The sequence below is a fragment of the Saccostrea cucullata genome, unplaced genomic scaffold, assembly GCF_032062105.1.
Source record: "Saccostrea cucullata isolate Sc308-1 unplaced genomic scaffold, CSIRO_AGI_Scuc_v1 ctg640, whole genome shotgun sequence".
In the NCBI taxonomy this organism is placed as follows: domain Eukaryota; kingdom Metazoa; phylum Mollusca; class Bivalvia; order Ostreida; family Ostreidae; genus Saccostrea; species Saccostrea cuccullata.
Window position 1 is genome coordinate 110,888 of NW_026925288.1, and position 22,654 is coordinate 133,541.

At 32.3% G+C, this 22,654-nt stretch overlaps 2 protein-coding genes across 2 annotated transcripts; one reads left to right on the plus strand and one right to left on the minus strand.

The window, feature by feature from the left end:
• Positions 1-953: 953 nt before the first annotated feature.
• Positions 954-2,127, plus strand: LOC134268517 (growth hormone secretagogue receptor type 1-like). The gene has a single exon (XM_062750782.1). It carries the CDS (start codon positions 954-956, stop codon positions 2,088-2,090), a length of 1,137 nt encoding a protein of 378 aa, XP_062606766.1. The 3' UTR covers positions 2,091-2,127.
• A 15,629-nt stretch (positions 2,128-17,756) lies between these two features.
• LOC134268518 (uncharacterized) lies at positions 17,757-20,941 on the minus strand. The gene has a single exon (XM_062750783.1). It carries the CDS (start codon positions 20,643-20,645, stop codon positions 18,675-18,677), a length of 1,971 nt encoding a protein of 656 aa, XP_062606767.1. The 5' UTR covers positions 20,646-20,941; the 3' UTR covers positions 17,757-18,674.
• Positions 20,942-22,654: the final 1,713 nt, after the last annotated feature.

Genomic DNA, 22,654 nt, shown 5'->3' on the forward strand with positions numbered 1-22,654 from the left:
TGTTTACACCCATATTGATTATATTAATATTTATCAAATGAATGTAATCATTTTGTTATTTATCGCTTAATGAACAGCATTTACGTTACATGTATGTGTTGTTAATTTCTGACGTTAAAAGTAAACTTATCATCCTTTACACATGTACGTGCATGGTGAGAGTGTGTTAAAAGATTTTCACGATTCAAAAATCTTTTTTGGTTCTTTGACTAACTGTAAAGCACTGCATAAATCACTGTGTCAAACCCGGTGTTGGATTTTAATGTTTCTTCGAAAAACCCCATGGAAGTCATAGAGATTATTAAATAGATAATAAAATCATATAAACTGCTTAAAAGTTGTAATACTTTATACTTTACAGATTGTCGATTTCTGGAAAAAATAAGGTAAAATTAGAAAATATTACTGTCCTCCAGTAGTGGATCAGAAAAAAACAAGAAGAAGCTTAGCTTTCGTCAATGACTTAGATTTTACAGATAAATGTGCACAAATTCTTAAATCAGGATTTATGCTTTTTTCCGCGTCAATGTCCATGTTTCACTTACTTTATATAATTTATTTTAGTCAATTCCATTTGTTAATCTCTATAAATAAGTGGGTGACAGTTCAGCTTTCATTCTAATTTTTATCCAATGAATATTGATGTGGTTATTTCTTTCACTTGACTTCTTGATGCTTTGTAAATGAATGGCAAGCTTTCGATACTGTTAGGTGTGACACCTATCTCCAATGTTGTCCAATCAATGTTTTCCAGTAGTGGTTTTCTCCAATACTTCACTAATACGTTTTTTATACAGTCGGAAAACCTCACTCGTTTTTATTTCCAAAGCTGTCAGATGAATGATCGATCCATTCAATTAAAAAAAGTGTTTGGTTTTGGAATTAAGTCTGAATTTTGAATACTGTGAGAACCGGTATGTTATAAAAGAAATTTATATATATTTTTTTCAAAAATGCATTCAAAAGATTATGAAGATATTTTTATGAAATATGATTCTTTCCAAATAACAAAGTTTATTACCGTGTACATATCACCTGTGATTCTCATTGTTGGTACTACCGGAAATATCATTGCTTTCTTTATTTTGCGAAGAAACATGTTTCGGATATCTACCTATTTCTACTTAGCTGTTCTTGCCATTGCGGATTTAATCGTATTACAATTTGGACTTCTCCGAGAATGGATCGGACACGTTTCGGATTACGATATCCAAAACATCAGCAACTTATGCTGTAAGATATTTGTTTCTTTGAACTATTTGGGAAGTGATTTTTCGGTTTGGTTAATCGTTGCAGTAACGACGGAACGCTTCATCGCTGTTTGTTTCCCTCTACGAGCAAATGTTTTGTGTAGTGTTAACAAAGCTCGTAGTGTAACAATCTCCCTACTGGGTCTTTCTTTCTGCTTAAACGCACACTTTTTGTGGACGGTTGAACTTACTGAAGTCCGTTTGAATTCAAGTAAAGTGGAAAAATGTACACCTGGAAATAAATTTGACTTTTTTCTCACTGAGGTTTGGCCTTTAGTAGACGCATTCACATATTCGTTCATTCCTACATTCATATGTTCAGTTTTGAATATTTTAATAATTCGAAGGGTGTTCATTGCTAGGAAATATAGAGGTCGCTACCAAAAATGTAGTTCGGGAAGAAATAATTCAAACAACAAATCGTTACCCTCGGAAAGGACGATAAAACTCACCAAAATGCTTTTAGCAGTTTCTTTAACCTTTGTGTTAACGACACTGCCTAACAGTATTTGCATTGTTGTTCAAAATTACTGGGAACTGGATTATAGCAAGGATGTCCTTCGTCAGATTTCAAATCTTGTTTTAACTAGAACTATCACCGGACATCTCATGTACATTAACCATTCTGTTAACTTTTTCCTGTACTGTGCCACAGGAAAAAAATTCAGAAAGAACATGGAGCGAGTTCTTTGTAAATTACGCCAAACATCGAATCGTTCTTTGTCGGATAGTAACATCCCACATCTAATGAGCAGAGTAAGCTATACAACAGGTAGACTCAGTGTCAATCTGGTCGTATTTGATACCAAACTTTTACACAGAAGAACAACGAGACTATGATGAAGAAAATTAATCAATTTCTTTTAGATAACATACTCAGTAATTTTGTTCTAATTGTTTCTTAATCAAAGCAACGCACATTTTTGTGTCTTTTATTTGAATAAAAAAAAATTATATTCGAATCTCCAGTGCTTTGCATTCATGTCATAAAAACATTTTAACAGGAAAAAATATCACTTGCATTGCTTTTGATTCACGTCATTCAAAGAGGTCACAAAAGGGGTGACAAACTAGATCATTTTACGGACTATCCTCAATTCTGGCGGAATTTTGTCAATTTTGAGATACTTTTTACTTTCTTAAACATGAAGCTCAAACTTCCCTTTGTAAGAATTTCATATCTAAGATTTATCTGATACTAGTGTACATGTATGAAATATATAAATTAATTTTGTAAGATAAGACAAGCGTTTGATTGGTGTTTTCTGAAGCAAAATGTGGTGTAAACTTGATAAAAATTAGAATAACAACTAAAAAAAAATTGAAAAAGAACTCGGTTCACTTTATGCATAAAACGGCCCTGTAGATATACCAATTTATTGACTAATACTTTTTATGTTCCATTTTAAACATCAAAATAAAGTAGAGACTTAGTACTTTCATTTCCTATTACAATTTTTTCTCCTTAAACGCCAGGTCTTTGAACACGGGCTTTATGGAATTGCAATGTTATTGAATTCTAATGTTAACAGGTATATTTCAGTACCTTCAGAGAATAAAATTATTATGAGCACACCTTCTGATCTAAAGAATAAAATATGTCTTGTGATCTTCAGAAACATTTCTATCATTTACTATAGTTGCTTATTTTAGATCAGAGGTTGCGCTCTACATTAAATATTGGAAAAAAGCTTTAAAAATTGCCTGTTTGTAGATAGACTTTTTCAGAATATGAGGGAATTGACCCATTTTGTGACGTCATAATGCATTTACTAGCAAGAAAATTACGTCATTTTTGATAGACATGCAATCACCAAAGGTCTAAATAATTTAATGCATTGTTAACTAAAATTAAGCAGTTTCAGTTTATCAGAAATTCACAAGGTCAAAAAAGGCCATAAGTGAACCTTGTTCTTATAAATTTTGTGACCTTCTTAGTGACCTCTGTGCGTCATGACACTTAGAATTAATATTTGTTTTATACTCGTTTTATATACTCGGTAAGAGCGTTGACAATTGGTTTAATTTTAATTTTTCTCTAGATATTACTTCGTCCCATGAGACACACAATTTAAGAATGGAGCCAAAAAGGGTCTGAATCCTTTTTTGTCCTTTCGTTACTGGTCAATGTCCTTTTCAAGATACATTTGTAGCAGCAAACGAATTCCTAGAAGGATAGGGAAATAAGTCTGTATTAAATGGAATTACTAGCTGAACAGCACGGTAAACTTAATGGATGTTAGTTCCCATAAAACAAAACATAAAATGTATCCTCAGAACGGGAAATATAAGTTATATTCTAGTGACACTATGTTTATTACTCTATAGTTGAAATATTTAATTTTTAAAAAGTTTTGTATGTCAGTTTCTGTTATAAATAATGATGCAATCTGAATTAGTTAATGTGATTTAGAACGGGTATTATTAAATTAAAAGTTTCCTGAACAAATACACGAAAAAACTGAAATATAAGTAATGTAGTAATGTGCAAAGTTGGTACTAGTTTCTTGTTACCTTTCTTCATTCTAAAAAGGGTAACAACAAAAAAATTATTAATTAACGCCTGTCTACTTTTCCACCTACTCCATATAGAATTACCCTATGAATGCTACAATATTAAAAGCAGTTATCGATGACTTCTCGTTACTGGTTAATAATACCGTAATGAATAGCTGGTGTAGGCAATTCGTGATCCCCACATTTTATCGCTTCCTCTGCCTAATAATATATATTTTGATTTTGATAGTAAACCTTTTTTTTTTTCAGGATAAACATTTATAGATTTCTTCCTCGCGTTCAACATTATTATCAAAGCTATCTTATCTTTATCGTGTTATGTTTAACGCATTTTTTTCGTATTAACAATTTACAGATGACCGCAATGATAGAAAATCAAATCAACGGATTAAGAAAAAGCATTATACTTGGGATACGAGTTTATCTTTTTTGGAGGTATTAACACCATATTTTTATTATCTCTGATGCCCACTGTTGAAATATACGATAATTGCGGCTTGTTCTCTTGGAATAAAAGGTTAATGGAATATTTGAATTAACTGTGTGACTATGACGTGGAAAAATATTGAATTAAGTCATGTTTTTTTAATACAAACTCATCCCATACATCCATATGGTGGATTAAGACTTTACAACATGGCGGAAAATTGGAATGTATAAGAAAAACAGGTCATTGGCAGAAGAGAGTATAATTTTATTCTTAGAAATTGTTCAATCAAGGGATACTAAGATTAACTTCAGAGAAAATAAAGAACATTATAAAGAACAAGGCTTCCTAGGCAAAAAAAAATATACGATGTCCTTAACCAATCAATTTTAAGCACTTTATTTGTAACTAAATCTCGAAGTATTGATTAGAGGATCCGAATTCCATTTCCAATGGAAAACAAGAAGATGATCGCCATTCCACGAGTTCACCCTAATCCTTTAGGTTGTTACAGTTCAACAAACTATAGCCAATTGATCATTAACTCTTAAGCGCCATTTAATTAAAAAAGGGCATAAATCATTTTTCTGAATAAAACTCCACCAACATGTGCAGTTATGACAGAATTTTTATAATAGCACGCACTCAAAAAGATTAAATATATTTATAAAATCATAAACCATGTGTTAACTCACAAGGTGTCAAAAACTGACGTATGTTTCCGATCCCTCAAGGTTGCATTTAAAACTTCATAAAATGAAATCCTGAATAATTTCCCTTGTCTCTACATCATAATGAAACCGTTCTGGGACTTTATACTTCCTCGTATTGAATTTTGAATGACGAACGGATCCCGGCCTTCATGAATACTTTCCTCAAAGATACGTATCCTTAATGAGGTAAATTATTATTGAGATTTCATTTGATATAAAGATACAAATGGAATTATTCTCCTTAAAATCAATAGTAGAGTCATAAACCTAACTTGAGATGAGAGTTATTAGTTTTTTCGGCTTTGCACAAGCGACGTTCTGGGGATCCTTTGACAAAAAGGACACCTTTGTCTGTGGGTCAAAGAAGTGGCCACTTATGCAAGAATGTTTAAGTGATACTAAATTGCTATCACCATTGGGGACATAAAATTATAAAATGTGTACGTGAAACACGTGTGAAGCGTCTCTGTGTGCATGGCAGCTCAAGTCCAATGTTTAAGCTTTTCAAATGTAGGTCAAACTCAAAGGTCAAAAGTTAAAGAATGTTATAATTCCCTAAGAAATGTCTTTTACATGCAATACACGTTAAAATTTGTATAAAAATTATATTTGAAATACAATACACCGAGCACAAGCCATTCAAATAATAACAAGATGTGTTTGTGAAACACTATGCGCCCGTCAGCAACAAAGTTCTAAAAAGCAATTTTTAGGAAACAGGTCACAGACAAGGTCAAACGATCATTATCTTTGGTGTCATTTGAAAGAACTTAATTAGTGGAGTAACCATACCAAATATAAAGTCTCTATCCCCTATGGTTCAAAAGTTATGGCGAAAGTTCGAAAAAGCTATTTTTAGCATATAGGCCATCGTCAAGGTCACAAGGTCATTGACCTTGGTGTCAATTGAAAGTGCTTAATTAGTAGAGTATGCATGCCAAATATGAAGTCTCTATCTCTCACGGTTCAAAAGTTATGGCGAAGGTTAAAGTTGACATCAGACAGACAAACAGATAAACAGACAAACGGACAGACAGGACAAAAACAATATACGCCCCGAATAAATTCGGGCGCATAAAAAGAATTAAGTGAAATATTATATTGAAATATTATAGCCATCGGATCACCGTTTAAAAGTCAGATACAGGAGGTCAGTTTTTCAAATATATAGGCCGAACTCCAAGATCAAGGTCGGATAGTAAAAAAATATTGGTACCAAAACGTATTGTCACAGGGAATACACGATATACATGAAAGTGCTAGCTATATTCGTTTAAGAGTATGACAAAAGCATTTTTTTCGAGGACAGTGGGAGTCAAAGATCAAGGCAAACATTAAGGTAAAAAATGCTGTTTCACAAGAAAAGTTGTGGACAATTGGAATATACATGTGAAATATCAAAGCCGTAGCACCAACCATTTTGGGCATTGTTAAAGGGTTTTTTTTAGGACAAACGATTAACAAAGAAATAGACGGACAGACTTCAAACTATTAGTATATGCACCCGAATCTACGATTACAGGTTAAAATAGAATATTTTTTTTATAGTATAAAATCGTACACAAGATGGTATTCAAACTCAAGCTTGCATTCAATGTAAAATTTGATTTGTTATGATTTAAACAGCTGTCAGCTCTTTCTTTTAAAAATCTATATATACAAAAAAATAATAAAGAATTTAAGATATTATTACCATACCTGTATACTAGTATTCTATTTTGCAATTAGATATACGACAAGCGATCTTGGCTTTGAAAAGTCCAATAAAAAGCGGAAAGTTCATCAAAAAAATAAATCAATAAACAAAAGTATATGGAAGATAGCAATTTCCACAAGACAATGCTGTATTACCATTTTCCTACACGTTTCATTATTTTATTCCTGATATTAATCAAGTTTTAACAAAGCAAAAGATAATTATCTGCATCTTAACATTGCTTATTGGGCTTTGGAAATATGGGTGCCTTCTTAAACTCTTAAAAAATCGAAAAGAAATGCAATGTGCGATACTGTATTGTTATCAACAAATGACAGAACGTTTTGTTTAGTATAAAAAACTACATTCTCTTCTCATCAAACCTTAAGTCAGGTGAAGCAGTGGACCAAGAAACCATTTTCATATGAAAGGTTTACAAAAAGATTCTCTGCATGGGAGCAAAGTCGAACAAATTAAGGCAAGCTCCCGACAGATGAAATATATAGAGATAACAAACAGTATTCAAGCTCAGGAGTCCATTCAAACAATACAAAATAGGAGCAGAGAAAACACGGACCTCTAAAACATCAGATGTGAGATAAGGTTCCAATGAGGAGTGAGCATCCCCTGCCTAAATATATTACAGGGTTTCCACAGTCTGAGATCAATATAATAAAAAAAAAATCTAAAAGTGTTATAAGTTAGAAAGGCATTGATCGTTAACACAACCGATCTTTTTTTTATTTTATGGGGTTATGCCATTGTTTGAATAATTATTTTATAATAATCTTTTCTATGGGGTTTTTCCATTGTTTGAATAATAATTTTATAATAATCTTTACTACGGTATACTCTGTATTATACCTGTGATGTAGCTGATCAGGCGGCCCATGACGGGTTTGCCTGCCGAAATGGTATGTCTCTTCCTTCGCTATACCCTATCTCATTTCTAGTATTTCCACAGGTTGGTGTTTTTGTCGTCTCTCCGATTTGTGTTGTTTATATGGCTTCATAAGATTGACCACTGTTCGTTACCTTCATCGTTGCCATTGAAATGTAAAAAAAAAAAAAAAGTAAAATGAAACCAGGCTGAAGCACAAGCTTCAGAATTCCTAAATGCTTGCAAGGTAATGTTGTCCATCAGCTATGAAGAAAAGTTTTGCAAAGAAGATGCTACTTTGAAAACAAATACAATATACATACGAATAGCTTATAATTTTCCGTTTAAAAAGTCAATTAAATTTGAAATTTCTCTAAATTTTATGAGTACTGAATCTTCAATCCAATGTTCTAAAAGTCTGCTACTTGTCAAACCTTACGGAAAATACCTCGCTTAAAGCTAAAGAAAGTTGACAATGACAACAAATCCTTCTTTTCTTTAGTCAAATAATACTTTTTTTTCGAATTCTTAATGCTTCAATTCAGTTTAATATGTATAATATAAACTTAAACATTTACAGATTTTATAAAAAATGGCAATCACAAGTCATTAATTAGTTACCTCATTGGAGACATTAACGAGGTAAATAAAGAATGAATATACTGAAAGGATGGATTGATAATTGTTGTTTTACACTGAGTCGGCAATATGTCGGTGGTATGAATTAAGGTACTACGATCCTCAGGTTCTAAAAAATCAAGCATTGACTAATTGAAAATGCTCATAGATATGTCTCTGAATTTTCAAAGTAACGTGTTTTAACCCACAATAATTCTTTAAACTTCATCTATCAAGTTAATCATATTATGTAGAGAAAATTAGGAAATCTCAAATATATTTTCAGGAATTGCGAATAAAAACACTTGCTGTGCATTTTCCAATTCAAATTTGATCAATTAACACTTTTTAAAAATAAAAATCATAGGTATCCAGGCTTTTGAAGAAATTCCACAATTTTAACACATAAAATGTACTTTAATTTCTTTTATTTACTTCAATCAATTTACAATGCAAAGTGTATAAAGATTCTCCTGTCATTGTGAAGCACCATAAATCACTTCTAATTTCTTATCATGTTAATAAACATTGGTATCTATGGCTAGATTAAAATGAACATCAATTTCTTGATATATGTACAATGTAATTTTAAAATGCTTTTTCGGGGTAAAAATTTCGACTTTTTATTAGACCTTTCTGAGAACTTCAAAGAACCTTGAGGCACATTGAGAGGTATTTAATGAAAATTGTTGCATGAAAAGATTTAATTTTTTAAGCTTCATTTTGAGACTTTTTGAAATGAATTATGAATTAAAGAGTTGTCCTTCCTGGCTGAGGATCGGAGTCCCTTAAAATACTGTATGAACGGTTTTGAAAATTCTTAGGTTTCTCTGGCGGCCCCCAAAAGCCTACTCTTTTTTGAAAACCAAAGAAACGGTCTTTAGCGTGCCAAGGGGGTGTAATCCTTGACACGGAGCACCGTTTTACTTCCCTTTCGACTGACATTACTGTATTTACTGTAAATATATTTTCTCTAACTAATGTTTGAAGGATATGAAGATAACGAACAGTATTCAATATCAATGTATGTATTTTTTTTTTAATAGATATTATACATAGCTGCATAAACTGTTTCTGACAGGATTTTATTTAGATGCAATTCAAACAAACTTTTATAATGTTCTTTTATTTAGAATCTGACATTGATATAAAATTTTCTGCATGTTTATACTCCTTAAAAATCCTTGAGGATACTGTCCAAGGTTTTTGATTTCGATGAACGGTGTTGCCATGGTTACTAAAAAAGTTTTTATGAAATTTTTATCCTCCTTCTACAGTAGACTACACTAAGATACATAAAATAGTGCAATGGTTTTTGATCAGTACAAACCGGTAGAGCTATACAGTCTCGACAGAGACTTCTGGTTTAACAGATATTATACATAGCTGCATAAACTGTTTCTGACAGAATTTTATTTAGATGCAATTCAAGCAAACTTTTATAATGTTCTTTCATTTAGAACCTGATATTGATGTAGAATAAAAATTGATACTAAATATATTAATACAACCGTTTTGTGGTGGAATGCATATAGGAAAAATAACTCATTTTGATAGAATATTGATATTAATACAATTGAAGAGACATCAAACTCGACGGAGAAAAAAAAATATCGGAGGACCAAAATAACTTGCCTGAAGATACAAGATTTACATTGTAAGGTACACAATGCCTGATTTAGAATGACACGAAAAGAAAGCATTCTTGTCGACATGCAGTAAGCTCTAATTGCATTTGTAAGCTCTAATTGCATTTATAGGCTTTTCTTAAATCCTTATTTATTAAAATTGACGTTAAAAAACATTTGAACATGCTAAGATTAATGATATTCCCTTTATTGATAATTCTTCTCATTTTTCTTATAGACAACTTGATTTTTTGGTACATCTGCGTTCTCTTCACTGTACCATTATTTGGGAAGATGATTCACTATATTTGATAATTTGAATAAAAGTACAGCAGATCCCTCGTGATAATGGGAGATTATTTTATCCTTATTCACATTAAAGGAGGGTGGAGAAGTGAAGAATGAGTTGGATTTCTTCATTGAGTTGAGGCATAAAATAAACACATGTATGGATGTAAAATATAATCATATAATATTTTGAAAAAGTACATGTACTACTAAAATATGCTCTGTGATTTACTACATTTTAACTCCCTTTGATTTTTACTCAATTAAATTTAATTTCAAAAAATCTAGTAAAAAAAATTATTGTTAAAAGCTTATCTTTCATTTTTTGATATTTGAAGTATTTATTTTTTTATCTTTAAAAACTTACTTCCTTTCATAGACTTCAATGCAATCTTGGTGTGTTCCAATCTAAAATGCTTTAAAAATATTAGGATATTTTACAAACAGAAATCCAAAGCAACTTGGACTGGAGAAACTAAGAAACAGAACTCCCCGCACCATATAAGCATAATTGCAAAGTAAGTTTCCGCTATGGGAAACCCCAATAACAGAACAACACATAAAATATGAGATATATAATCATGACAATGAGACAATATATATACAGTAAGGATTCCGTGAAAGTCTCATTTTTTTTTTAGACCTAAATGAGGATATGCAAGTAAGACCTCAAGATGGTTTCGCCCAATATCATAGAAAGAAAAGTTTTTTTCATATAAAATTTTAATTATCTGTCTGCTTTAATCCTAAATTACAAATTTAGTCGCAATAACACTTTGAAATAAACAATCGGTAACATTGTCTCATTAATTTTTATTTAGATATTGCAGATAAGAAATGATTACCCTAGGCCGCATACTCGTGCATAATTTAAAAAAAAGGCTGTGTTCTCCATGTAGTTTTGTCGAAAATTGAAGATATCTGGAGAATATTTTATTAAAAAGAGAAATGCATTCAGTGTTGATAGGAGATGACTACCTATCCCAGTGTTACGGACGGACAATCCTATCAATTCGTATATAAGTATAACAATTAAGTGAGATCTTTATAGATTCAATTCTTGATGTTTCAAAAATAAATACAATACTTTGGACAAGTACAAATTAGGGTCAATCAACTGAAAACAGTCATAAAAATCGTCTAAGTCTTTAATTTCTTATCCCTGCATTATTTCAATGATAAATGTTCTCCTTTATTGTAGATGACATTTTACTGTGTCCTTGCTGTTGATTTTGCTTCAATATTGGTTTCAGAATAGACAGTGATTGACAACAGCAATGGTGAACACAATTAAACTTGTTTTCTCTTCTGCTTCTTTTATATTGATCTAGATCTGAATAAAAAAGAGAAAAATCTGATTATTCCAATGTTCACCTTTACAGAGGGAAATTGCTTACTTTGATCAGATGTTGAATTATTTATCATACCTTGTTAAACGAGTTACTTTTTGCATGCAGATGATAAAATTGAAATAATTATCTTTCTTCTGGTGAACAGGGGAAGAATATGAAAATTTTCCAAATTAGGTGCACGTGAAAGAGGGCATCAACATATATTTTTTGTGATACAACGCCCAACCTGTTTGTTTGTAGTATGTACCCTATTTTCTTAATTCTTTTGATTATGCTTACTCCTCCATGGTACCTGATGCCCTCTCTGATTTTTTGAGGCCCGTCTTTTCTCTGCTCTTATTCTAAACTTTTATGGACTTTTTAACTTGAATTATGTTCCTTATGTCCATATATTTCATTAGTTAAATAATTATGCTGTTTTGAAAGCGACAGAAAATAATTCAGGAAAATTTTCTGAGTTGATGAAACACATAGTTACCTACTAAAACTAAGAAAACGCAATGCCTATATGCACCCTTATGAAGTAATCTTAAGCTTGCACCATAAGATTAAATCATTAAACTGAAGTTTTTTAAAAAATAAAATATATACATGTATATACATTTTAAATTGTAAGCATTATTTATTCAGATAAAAAGGTAAAAAAAAAAATTTTTTTTAGCTGTTTGCCTTGTGAATATTCATATAAGGAACTCTGAAAAAAAGCAACCATTTCATCGTATTTTTTTTTTTTTACATTCACATCATTCTTTAAAGAAAAGAATACTGATCTGACTTATTAGTATGAAAGAAAAAATAATAGATAATTAACAGAACTTTGATGCAAAACGACAGACAAGCAGTATTTTCTTCATTAGACTGTCGCATTGTTATTCAGACCAACGTGTCACCCCTTCTACTTCATAGCCCCGATAGTACGTCGGATATTGGTCTAGACCTCAAGCAGGAAGTTCCTGAATATCACAGTCTATATATTGATGTTCTTAGAAAGCTCGACTTTCTACAGTCCTGAAAGCCTTACAAGTATCCTGCCGTTTTCTACATTTCATTGCATCGATTTTCTGACGATATCTTGGTAGGGCTACTTCAGGTATGACAACTCGATCTGTTCTTTTAGATCTGAAGTTCTTTATTGAAGATCCTTAAACTTGTAGGGCTACTTCTATGACATCTCGATTTTTGAAGAAGTGCAATAAATATAAAAATGATATACATTGTACATGTACATTGTACATACAATAGAGATTTACAATTTTAAATGCATCTATAGAACAGGACCAATCTATGGAATTATATATTACTCAGTAATTCCAGGAAATATACACTGTCTCTGATAATCACTCTGGGGATTGATTATTATGTTTTTCTCTACTCTTTTACGGAAAATAGTATAATCTGAGTTTTATTACTGCAGCTTAAATTGTGATTTGGGAGAGGTGCTTTTAACTATGATTTGAATATCTCTGTTAACATCTTTCAGCAAATATATATATCATCAATTTATATCCATTTATGGATAATGAATTATTTAAGAATAACTATATATACATGTAATAAAGGTCAAATTAAAAGTATTTTAGAATACGTATGATGACTATATACTTATGTGGGAAAAATCTTGAGGCTCATACACTCAGGTTTTAGATTTGAAGTTCCTAAAATTATCCTTGCTAACTACGACTCCGTTGTGAATGATCCTAATCATTGATGATAAGAAGCTAACATCTAAGTGAGTTTCTGTCCTTAGAGGATTTTGCCGTATGCATTCAGGAAGTCTTTTACATACAAGCAGATTTACAAATACAAATAATATTATTTTGCTTAAGCATTGATAGAATTGACCATGTCTGCATTAATTATTGAAATGTTAACAGATGAACCCTGGGAACAGTTGTTCAACTGATTCACAATCAGTTCATGACAAACTGTGAACATGTTAGTGATTTATAAAGCTAGGTTTTTGCCATCTATTTAGCTAATAAATATTATATAACCCCGATCAAATGAAAAAATAATCCGAGGTAAAGAATCTAAAACCTCCCTAGCAAAAACAATCATTTTCTACGAGGTTCGTTTAGTAATACAAAAGGTAACCAATGACTGAAAAAAGGACAAAAAGTAGTTTCATTATATATTTAATCCCTCTATATATTTACGATGTATCTTTATATTTCTACGTATATTTGCAACAGTATTTTCGAGAAAAAGAAAATTAATTTCGAGAGAATCTTGCAGGCTCAAATTTCCAATACAATTTAAGGTACTCCGATCCTCAGGTTCTGAAAATCAAGCATTGACTAATTGAAAATGCTCACAAATATGTCTCTGAATTTTCAAAGTAACGTATTTTTACCCATAATAATTCTTTAAAATTCATCTTTCAAGTTAATCATATTATATAGAGAAAATTAGTAAATTTCAAATATATTTTCAGGAATTGCGAATAAAAACACCTGCTATGCATTTTCCAATTCAAATTTAATCAATTAACACATTTCAAAAATAAAAATCATAGGTATCCAGCCTTTTGAAGAAATTCCACATTTTTTATACACATAATGTACTTTAATTTCTTTTATTTACTTCTATCATTTTACAATTCAAAGTGTATAAAGATTCTCCTGTCATTGCAAAAATCACTTCTAATTTCATATCATGTTAATAAACATTGGTATCTATGGTTAGATTAAAATGAACATCAATTTCTTGATATATGTAATTTTAAAATGCTTTTACGGGGTAAAAATTTTGACTTCTAATTAGACCTTTCTGAGAACTTCAAAGAACCTTGAAGCACATTGAGAGGTATATAATAAAAATTGTTGCATGAAAAGATTAAATTTTCAAGCTTCATTTTGAGACTTTTTGAATTCAATTATAAATTAAAGAGTTGTCCTTCCTGGCTGAGGATCGGAGTCCCTTAACAATAAAGTTTCCATTCTTGATCTTTCCTTTAGTTTTAGGTGATGTGAACCTCTCCAGTAAACAAAAACATGTACATGTATAAGCCCTTGTCAGACTTAGTTGGAGCTCTGGATTCTACTTTTCAAAAATAGGATGACAAATTCCTCTCTGATTTTACATTTCATTTTTGGTCTTCCTTTGGGGTACAAAGAATACTTTTTAATGTATGGTGATCTAAAACGTCACACTGGATGATCGAAATCTATAGGAACGCCAAAAACATATATGAGCAACATTAATTCTAAAAATGCTACATTTACAGTGCAAGATATAATCAAGACACTAAACATTTCGTTAATAGAGTTCTGACAAAGGAAATGAATAAAAAAATTGATGGATGAAATATTTTCTTACGGATCTTAAAGAAAACACTTGTTAAATGTGTCAAGCTTATATTAAAAATACAATACCATTTGATGGGCGACGGAACATGCAGGATTGCAGTTTTTAGTTACAGCCAAAAGACAGAAAAACAGAACTTTTCAACATTTTCAACACACTGTAAAAAATAACTAGTTAATGTTACGAAGAAAACTAGTAGATTCACTGTCCATACAATCTCTACCTTAATAGTATATTTACTAGATAAGATTAGTAAATTTAGAATTGATGAGTAACTTTCACTAGGTATCTAAGTATCTATACGACCCACAACTAATTTAAAAAAAATTAAAGTTAAAACGCTTTACGAAACACACTAGGTTTTTCTTTCAGTGTACGGCTGCATTTCGTTTCCGGAATTTTTCGTAATTAACAATTTATCATTTCCAACATTTTCTAGTTTTCATTTCCGACATTTTTCAGATAGTACCTTTAGTAAAAGATTCGAAGATTTTACCTATGAAAAATTAAATTCTGTGGAGAGCAGTATAATGTGTTGTTGTAAAAATATTTTACATCAAGTGCCTTGGACATTTGCTTTGTCACTGACATTTAATTTAGTGCACATTGAATGTGATGAAAAAGTTGTATGCTCAGTGAATTCTTTTATACACCTATACATGGAAAACATTAAATTGCCGGACAGGTAAATTCCGGAAATGAAAAGAAAATTTTCTCGGTAATGAAAAATTAAAATGTCGGAAATGAATTTTAAAAAATGTCGGAAATGCTATGCAGATTTCCGAAAATAAAATGCAGCGTTTAATACATTTCTAAGAAATGTTCGGTAATTACTGGTAATTATTTTTTAGAAACAAACAAAATAAAGCAACTAAAGGGAGAGTGATCATTAATTTGAATTCCTTAATTCATCTGAACATCTAACATTTGTAAAAGGATAGTCCTTCCAGATATCAAAACCATATCTTCAAATTACTGAATACTAGTTTTTTTTTGTAATTACATTAAACCCTTATTTTCATCCTCTTGACAGGAGCCGTTTTAATTTTTTTTGACATCTCATTGATTATGTAAATGCACTATTGTTTGGCACTGTTCAATGCCACATCCTTGCAAAAGTTCACCAGATCAACCAAACATAATTTTAAAAAATTTAAAGTAAAAATTTTATCGAACCACCTCGCATTCGCGAGTGCAACAGACTTTAATGAATTGTACATACAGTATACAATTGAAGCATTCTTTAGTTCGATTTCTTATTCAAATATCCACATTATTCTACAAAAGAAAAAGGCAACATCAAAATTAAAAAAAAAACTTCATTTGCGGGGGCATAAAAACAATCATGAAATAACGATACTGAGAGAGTGGGGTGGGAAATAGTCTGTTGCAATGTAGGTTTTGTAAATATTTTATTCTTGCCTATCACCCACAACAGTTCACTACGGGCTTAGGGATTCTATGAGCCTTATACACGTCCTCGAAGTAAGATGTACCAGAGATGTAAGGTTTGACAACTCGCCACCCTGTGGAACTGCCGACGGCAATTTCCTTAACAGTGACTGCACCATGCATGTGGGCAATTTCAACATACAAACCTGTATTAAGGTGTTATAAAATATTTCTTTGCAAAGTCAGTTTATAAGGCTCTGGTCACAAATCAGTTGGTTTTATAAAAAAAAAAAAAAAAAAAAAAAAAAAAAAAAAAAAAAAAAAAAAAATGCCCTATTATTTTACCTTTTTGCTATTTTATATTGTACCCGTCCTTTGTTTTATATTGTAAATGTAAAGCGCTTTAGTGTTTCATAATTATATGCGCTATATAAAAGTGAATAATAATAATAATAATAATAAAACCGTATGCTATAATATTACAAATGACAGAAGACATACTAGAATATGTAAAACTGGTCTGCTTTAAAATTCAGCATCCGTTTTATTTTGAACCTTGACATTTTGGCGGCTTATTTGTTTTAATTGATTACTAGCAGTATCAATGCTTACTACATGTTATTGGGGGTTGCGTTCACCTTCAACATAATATTTAAACAATGTCTAATTTGTCAAATACTTTAGAATATACATTAAAAAATTTATACTGGAAAACACATATAAAGGAATATCTGCAATAAATTTCAATTGATAAAAAACAGAAAGGAGAAAACTTTGGTGACAATCATGGTTCCTGTTTTTGAGATTATCATCATTCACTTCACCATGCATTGCTTCCTGAAGCGTTGTTTTCTGTCATTAATTACACTGTATAGCGAAAACAGGCAGGAAGTTTCTGAGCAAACATCGATTTTTTTTTTATTCTTTCTTTGTAAATTATCATTCCATGATTTATTTTTAATTTTAAAAAAAAACTTGAAAATTCGAATTTGATCACATTTTTGTTTGCTTATTGTGATTTAAAAAGAAAGAACACATTGAAATAAGACTTTAAAAGCCTGCAATTACAGAAATCATACATTTCTGTTCATATAAATACTGAAAAATCAAACGTGTGGTGTTGAAGAATCGTAGAATCGATTGTTAATTGAGGCGGTTCGATTATATAAGTTAATGCAATATATATATATCTATCTCCAAATACTTCGTCAATATTAAGAGCAAACACTAAACCTATTGAAAACTATTTTGTTTATAAGAATAAGCCACTTGTAAAAGCACTATGCAATGTAAGAAATATTTGTACAAAAGACCTTTTTGTAAGTTTGTGTGCATTGTAATTTTCAGTAATGTGCCTGTTATTTAGAGAAGCAATCAGTTTATCATTTCGGTTGATTACGTCATTTAGTTTGAAATACACTAAATTAAGATTTCACGTTGTACTAACTGTTGCATGCATCACGGGCATTAAATTACATTGAGTGTAGGTTAATAATGGTTTTCAGGAGAGCACAGAAGAAAAGGCTGAAAGAATCTTAACAGGGAAGGGTTTACACGGCAGATACATTATCTTTCCAGCACTAAAAATAATTGTTCTAACAAAAGGGAGCGATTTAAAGTACGTGTAATCGTGCAAAACAATCTTAATTTCCCCTAGAAAAAAATTATTCAAGTAAGGCTTTTCAGATATTTGATTTATTGAGCATTTTAAAGTTCCGCTGACAATTCTACTCAATTCATTAAAATTTTACAATACTCCATTTGGAAGAGAATTAACAAGGTGAAATGATTTGAGTATTACATCAACGAATAAAAGTACACAAAAGCATGTCATTCAAGTCGATACATGGCTTATGTGGAAACGCTTATATGGGTCAAGAATCAATATCAGAGTTATTAAAGCTTACTTAAGCTTCCGATGAAAAAGGATGAAATTTTCTGGCAACAGAATACAACAGCTATCTCAATGCCAAGATATGAGATAAATGATAATACTGGGTATAAAGAGGTTGACTGACATAAAATATTGAAAATTTGCCATGGAAACTACAACAAACCACACTTATTATACTATCTTCCACGGTTTGTCAAGATAAAACTGTTCAGTCAAATCTCAGAGGATTACCAGTTACCAATAAAAAAATATACTGATTAGACCTTTGTCAACGTCTGCCTGTACTAGTATATTATCATTCAAATTTTCTGTCTTAACACCATAAACAAGACTGATGTCTAGCATAACATAAACCAGCAAACAGCCGTATACTAGCAGAGAAGTTGGAGATTGGCAAAGGCCCACATTCCGTCTTGTAAATCCTCAATCCTCGACCACACCATGAGGCAGCAACTTTGCTGGAACCCAAAAGTCAAAAGAGTAAGAGATCGAACAAAAACCAAGAGAGTGTTGAATATTCAGAACAACTAGGAAAGAAACTGAAAAGGACATGATGTAGATGGATGCGTGGAGAAATCTTGCTGGTGGACCGTGCTCAAAAAGGGGGTTGTGAGAATACATGTACATGTAGGTAAGTAAGCGGGCAAAGAAGTACTTTTGTAATTAAGCATGGCTAATCAACTTAACATTGCAGCAGCAGTTTGTAGTTACTATCACCAATTTGTAATCAGTCGGTACATTTTAACAATTTCACAGTCCATCTGAGTCACAAAAAATCGGTTTGTTGAGACTTCAAAATCAATAGCATAAGGATTTCGGATGCCACTTTTTGAATGAAGTAGCAGCTTTACTAGGCTACCGTTAGGACGCACTTGATGAATGTTGTTAGAGTCCATGCCACAGATGTAGAAATTCCCTTCTCTATCCACGGCAAAGCCACGTGGAGAACGGAGTTCTTTGTCTGAATAATGCATGACTTCGGCATTATCCTTAATACAAACTATAGCACTTTTATTTGTGTAGGCAAATGTACCATCAGACGTTCTGTGTGCATAGCGTGTCCCCCTGTCTTTGATTTCAATTATTTTTTCTACTTTTCCCTCTTTGGATAAGACCCGAACCTCTGTTGAGCATGCTATTGTGAGTTTGTCTTCTTCCACGTGAATGCTATGGCATCCAGCTATAGTTTCCATTACGTCTTCCCGAAGTTCCATTTTGTTGTCATCTTTAATTGTTATGAATCTCAATTCTGGTCGATCAGGCATAGTGATGACCAAGACATTTGGTTCAAAGAGAGCAACACCCCACGGCTGGTATTCCAATGCAAGTTCAGTCAAAAGAACGTCTTGATTGTCGAAGCACTTCATTTTCTTGTTCTTGAAGTCTGCAAGTACCAAATTGCCGTTTGGAAGGAAGATTCCATCCGTAAACCATGGATGAAAGGTATCAGATGGAGATTTTCCATTTAGATCCCCAAGATGTGTTGCAACCATATCCTTCATAAATGTTGGGACTGTGTTTGTAGGCATTCTATCAATGTTGATTTTGGCAATGGAATGAATTTTTGAAGTTAAGTCTTCTACGGCTTCATTGAGCTTCAGTTTATAGTCATGGTGGTAAATGTGCTTGCTTTCTGTCTTGATGAACTTTTCATGTTCCTCACCTATCTTTTTTAGTTTGTGAGCGGTAATATATACATGTTCACTTGATCCATGGGAAAGAGAAACGTTTAGTACCTTTTGGCCATTGTTTATGGCATTATGAATGTATCCAAATTCTCTACTCTGAATGTCTAACTTTTCCAGTAGAGCCTTGTGAACGATTGAAAAATCCTGTCTAAACTGTTCTTCCATTTCTTCTAAGTGCTTTGCAATTTCCGCTCTTAGTTTTTGAATTTCAGATATAATTGTTTCTTGCTGCTTCTGCAGTTCTTCCACGTTAGCAGATCGACTTTCTATCACGGAAACGGCTTGATTGTCGATTTGCTTCAATTTGATAATTAAGTTTGTAATGGCTTTACTTCCCTTAATTTCTTTCGCTGCGTCTGTTATTGGCATGACTTTCTTGCATTCACTGTGATCATATGCAACACAGTCCATGCAGCACAGTTTGTCATGATTGTGACATATGGCCTCTACATTCTTTCTGGGGTGTAGAGAACAGATTTCCTCAGTTTCAGCAATTTTTCTGGGTTGCGTGCGGATCTCTTCTAAGGAAAAAACCGCATGGTCCATCAACATTTTGACCCGTTTATGATACGTTGTACAATGATCACATAACGCCTCTCCACACTCTCGACACCAAGAAACTGCTTCCTTTTCTTCATCTCCTCTCTTACAAGGATCGCAAAATTTGGCGCGCTCAAGTGAGAGTTTTTCGGCAACTGTGATCAGAAGCCGGTTTAACGGAAGTAATTTAGGCCAGGCACTGGAAGGAATTTCAGTATCCGCAACATTAACCTTGTGGTTGCAGACAGGGCATCGATAATAGGTTAACAACTTCTCTTCATCTGTGGAACCGAGATGAGTTTTCTCCTCGGCCTTCCTCTGAATGTACGATTGTAAACATGTCTCACAAAATGAATGTACACACGGTAAACATCTTGGTCGTGTTGCCCATTTTGAACATATTTTGCATTCCACAATGCACGCTTCGTCAGAAAGTTCTGATTTTGGATTCTCCATTGAATACTTAGATCCTAACGTGAAGAAAACTTTCCCAACAATACAGGCATAAAACCTGCCTCGTGCCCTGTTTTGTTGCTAATATCAGAACTGCATATTAGCAGTCAAATAGTTTAAAAGCTATGAAAAAGTCAATATTGAAATTAAACATTACTCAAATAAACCCGCTACCTGTTTGGACATTTAAGAAACTCTTTTAAAAATGGGTAGACTATCAGAAGGCAGGTAAAATCTACCCATATCGAGCTGGCATATATCCAGTTCGTGAATTTCCTATCTCTTTTTTCGGCTTAGGGTTTTTAAAGTTATCGAACCAGAAGATTATTGTCACAAAAGAGAGTTTCAAATGAGAAAATAACAAATGAAATCGATACAACTGATTTTAATGTTTTTCAACATTTAAATTTTGTATTTTTATGTCCATTTAATTTGTAAGAAATGATTGAGAAATTTATTTTCGTCTATGACTTCAACCAATTTATAAAACAATCACAATATTCAAATTACACGGTAATGTTTTACAAGCCCCCCATGTTCAAATGAATTGATAGAACATATCTGTATCGAATTACCGATGATCTCTGTAATTTCTTAACGTTGTTCTGGTTAACGTATTTACCCTGAAGTTGAGAGCTGCCTTGGGTGAGGTTTTTAAAGCCCATTTATATACACTTAATCCTCATCGTTTACCTTAAATGTAAAGATTATACGTCACGGACTGAATAGATAAATCTTATATTGAAATATTAATGGTTGTTAACTAATTATGATACACAATTTTCTTTAATTTCCTGTTTTGTATCATTTTGATTATTATGCCTACCCTAAAGCCATTGATGTATGAATCAGTTAAATACGATTATTTTTTCTCTTTGTGGCAAATTATGTTGAAGTGAAATTGTAAAGGGGGCGGGAGTGAACATAGTTCATTGGCGTCGGAAGCAAATTGAAAGTAGGGGGGCTAAGCGTAAGAAAAAAATTATACCTTTAAAAAAAACCTGACGAGCAAAAAAAAGGGGGGATGTCCATTCCCCAAACACGAAAATCCTATTTCGGGGGGGGGGGGGGGGGTATGTTCGAACTTCATACCAAAATTCTTTTGCAAACACCACCACTTTCCCCATTTTTAACCAATACTGCAACGTGTCTGTGGAAAGGGGGGGGGCTAAACCTACGCAGCAATGTTCAATGTCTATTAATAATACTAAGTATATATATTTGGAAAAAAAGTGGGGGGGGGGGGGGTAAGCGGTTCCGACGCCTATGAAGCTTTGCGTATTGTTTTCAGAAGACAACGAAATGTGTGTATACTTTTCAACTTCAGTACATGTACTGTAGTTTAAATCATGCTTATATACGTCATACTGTAATTTTTAACTTTACCGGGTGTTAATGTAAAATAAAAAATTTCGTAAATGTAATATTGTAGTTTTTGTATTTACTACCACCTGGTAAATTAGTTTTAAAAAAAATCACATTATGACAGTAATATTAGAGAGTTCGTAAATGAAGTCCTCGATGACAAATATGACAGTTGATTTATTAGATAGTATGTTAAGATATATAAATCTTTAAAATCCACAAAGCCGCAGGGGTTACAGTGTTTGCTCTAAAGTTACAGAGTAATCAGGAGTTGACCCTTACGCCGTTGGTTCGAATCTAACTGAAAGGAGGCCGGTCCTTTGGATGAGACCTGTCAACCGAGGTCTCGTGTCGCAAAAGTTGCTGGCACGAAAAAGATCCCTCACTGCTCAAAGGCCTTAAGTGTCGAGCACAAGTCTAAAATTGCAGTCCTCTATCGACAAATAAGAGTGAAAAATTTCTCGAAGAGACATTTAAAAAAACCCAACTCATCCAGTCTGATTTGGCATGGTCGGATTTTCTCCTAGTCGCCGTTACAGAATATCTAGTCAATATCAATACAAAATTCAACCTAGTACCATTTTTTTTAAAACCTTAAGCCTACTTAGTTTTTATTTCTCACATAATGTATTTTTAAATAAGATATT

Coding starts and splice junctions, on each gene's coding strand:
- LOC134268518 (XM_062750783.1), bottom strand. CDS start 20,645: ATGGAGAATCCAAAATCAGAACTTTCTGACGAAGCGTGCATTGTGGAA.
- LOC134268517 (XM_062750782.1), top strand. CDS start 954: ATGCATTCAAAAGATTATGAAGATATTTTTATGAAATATGATTCTTTC.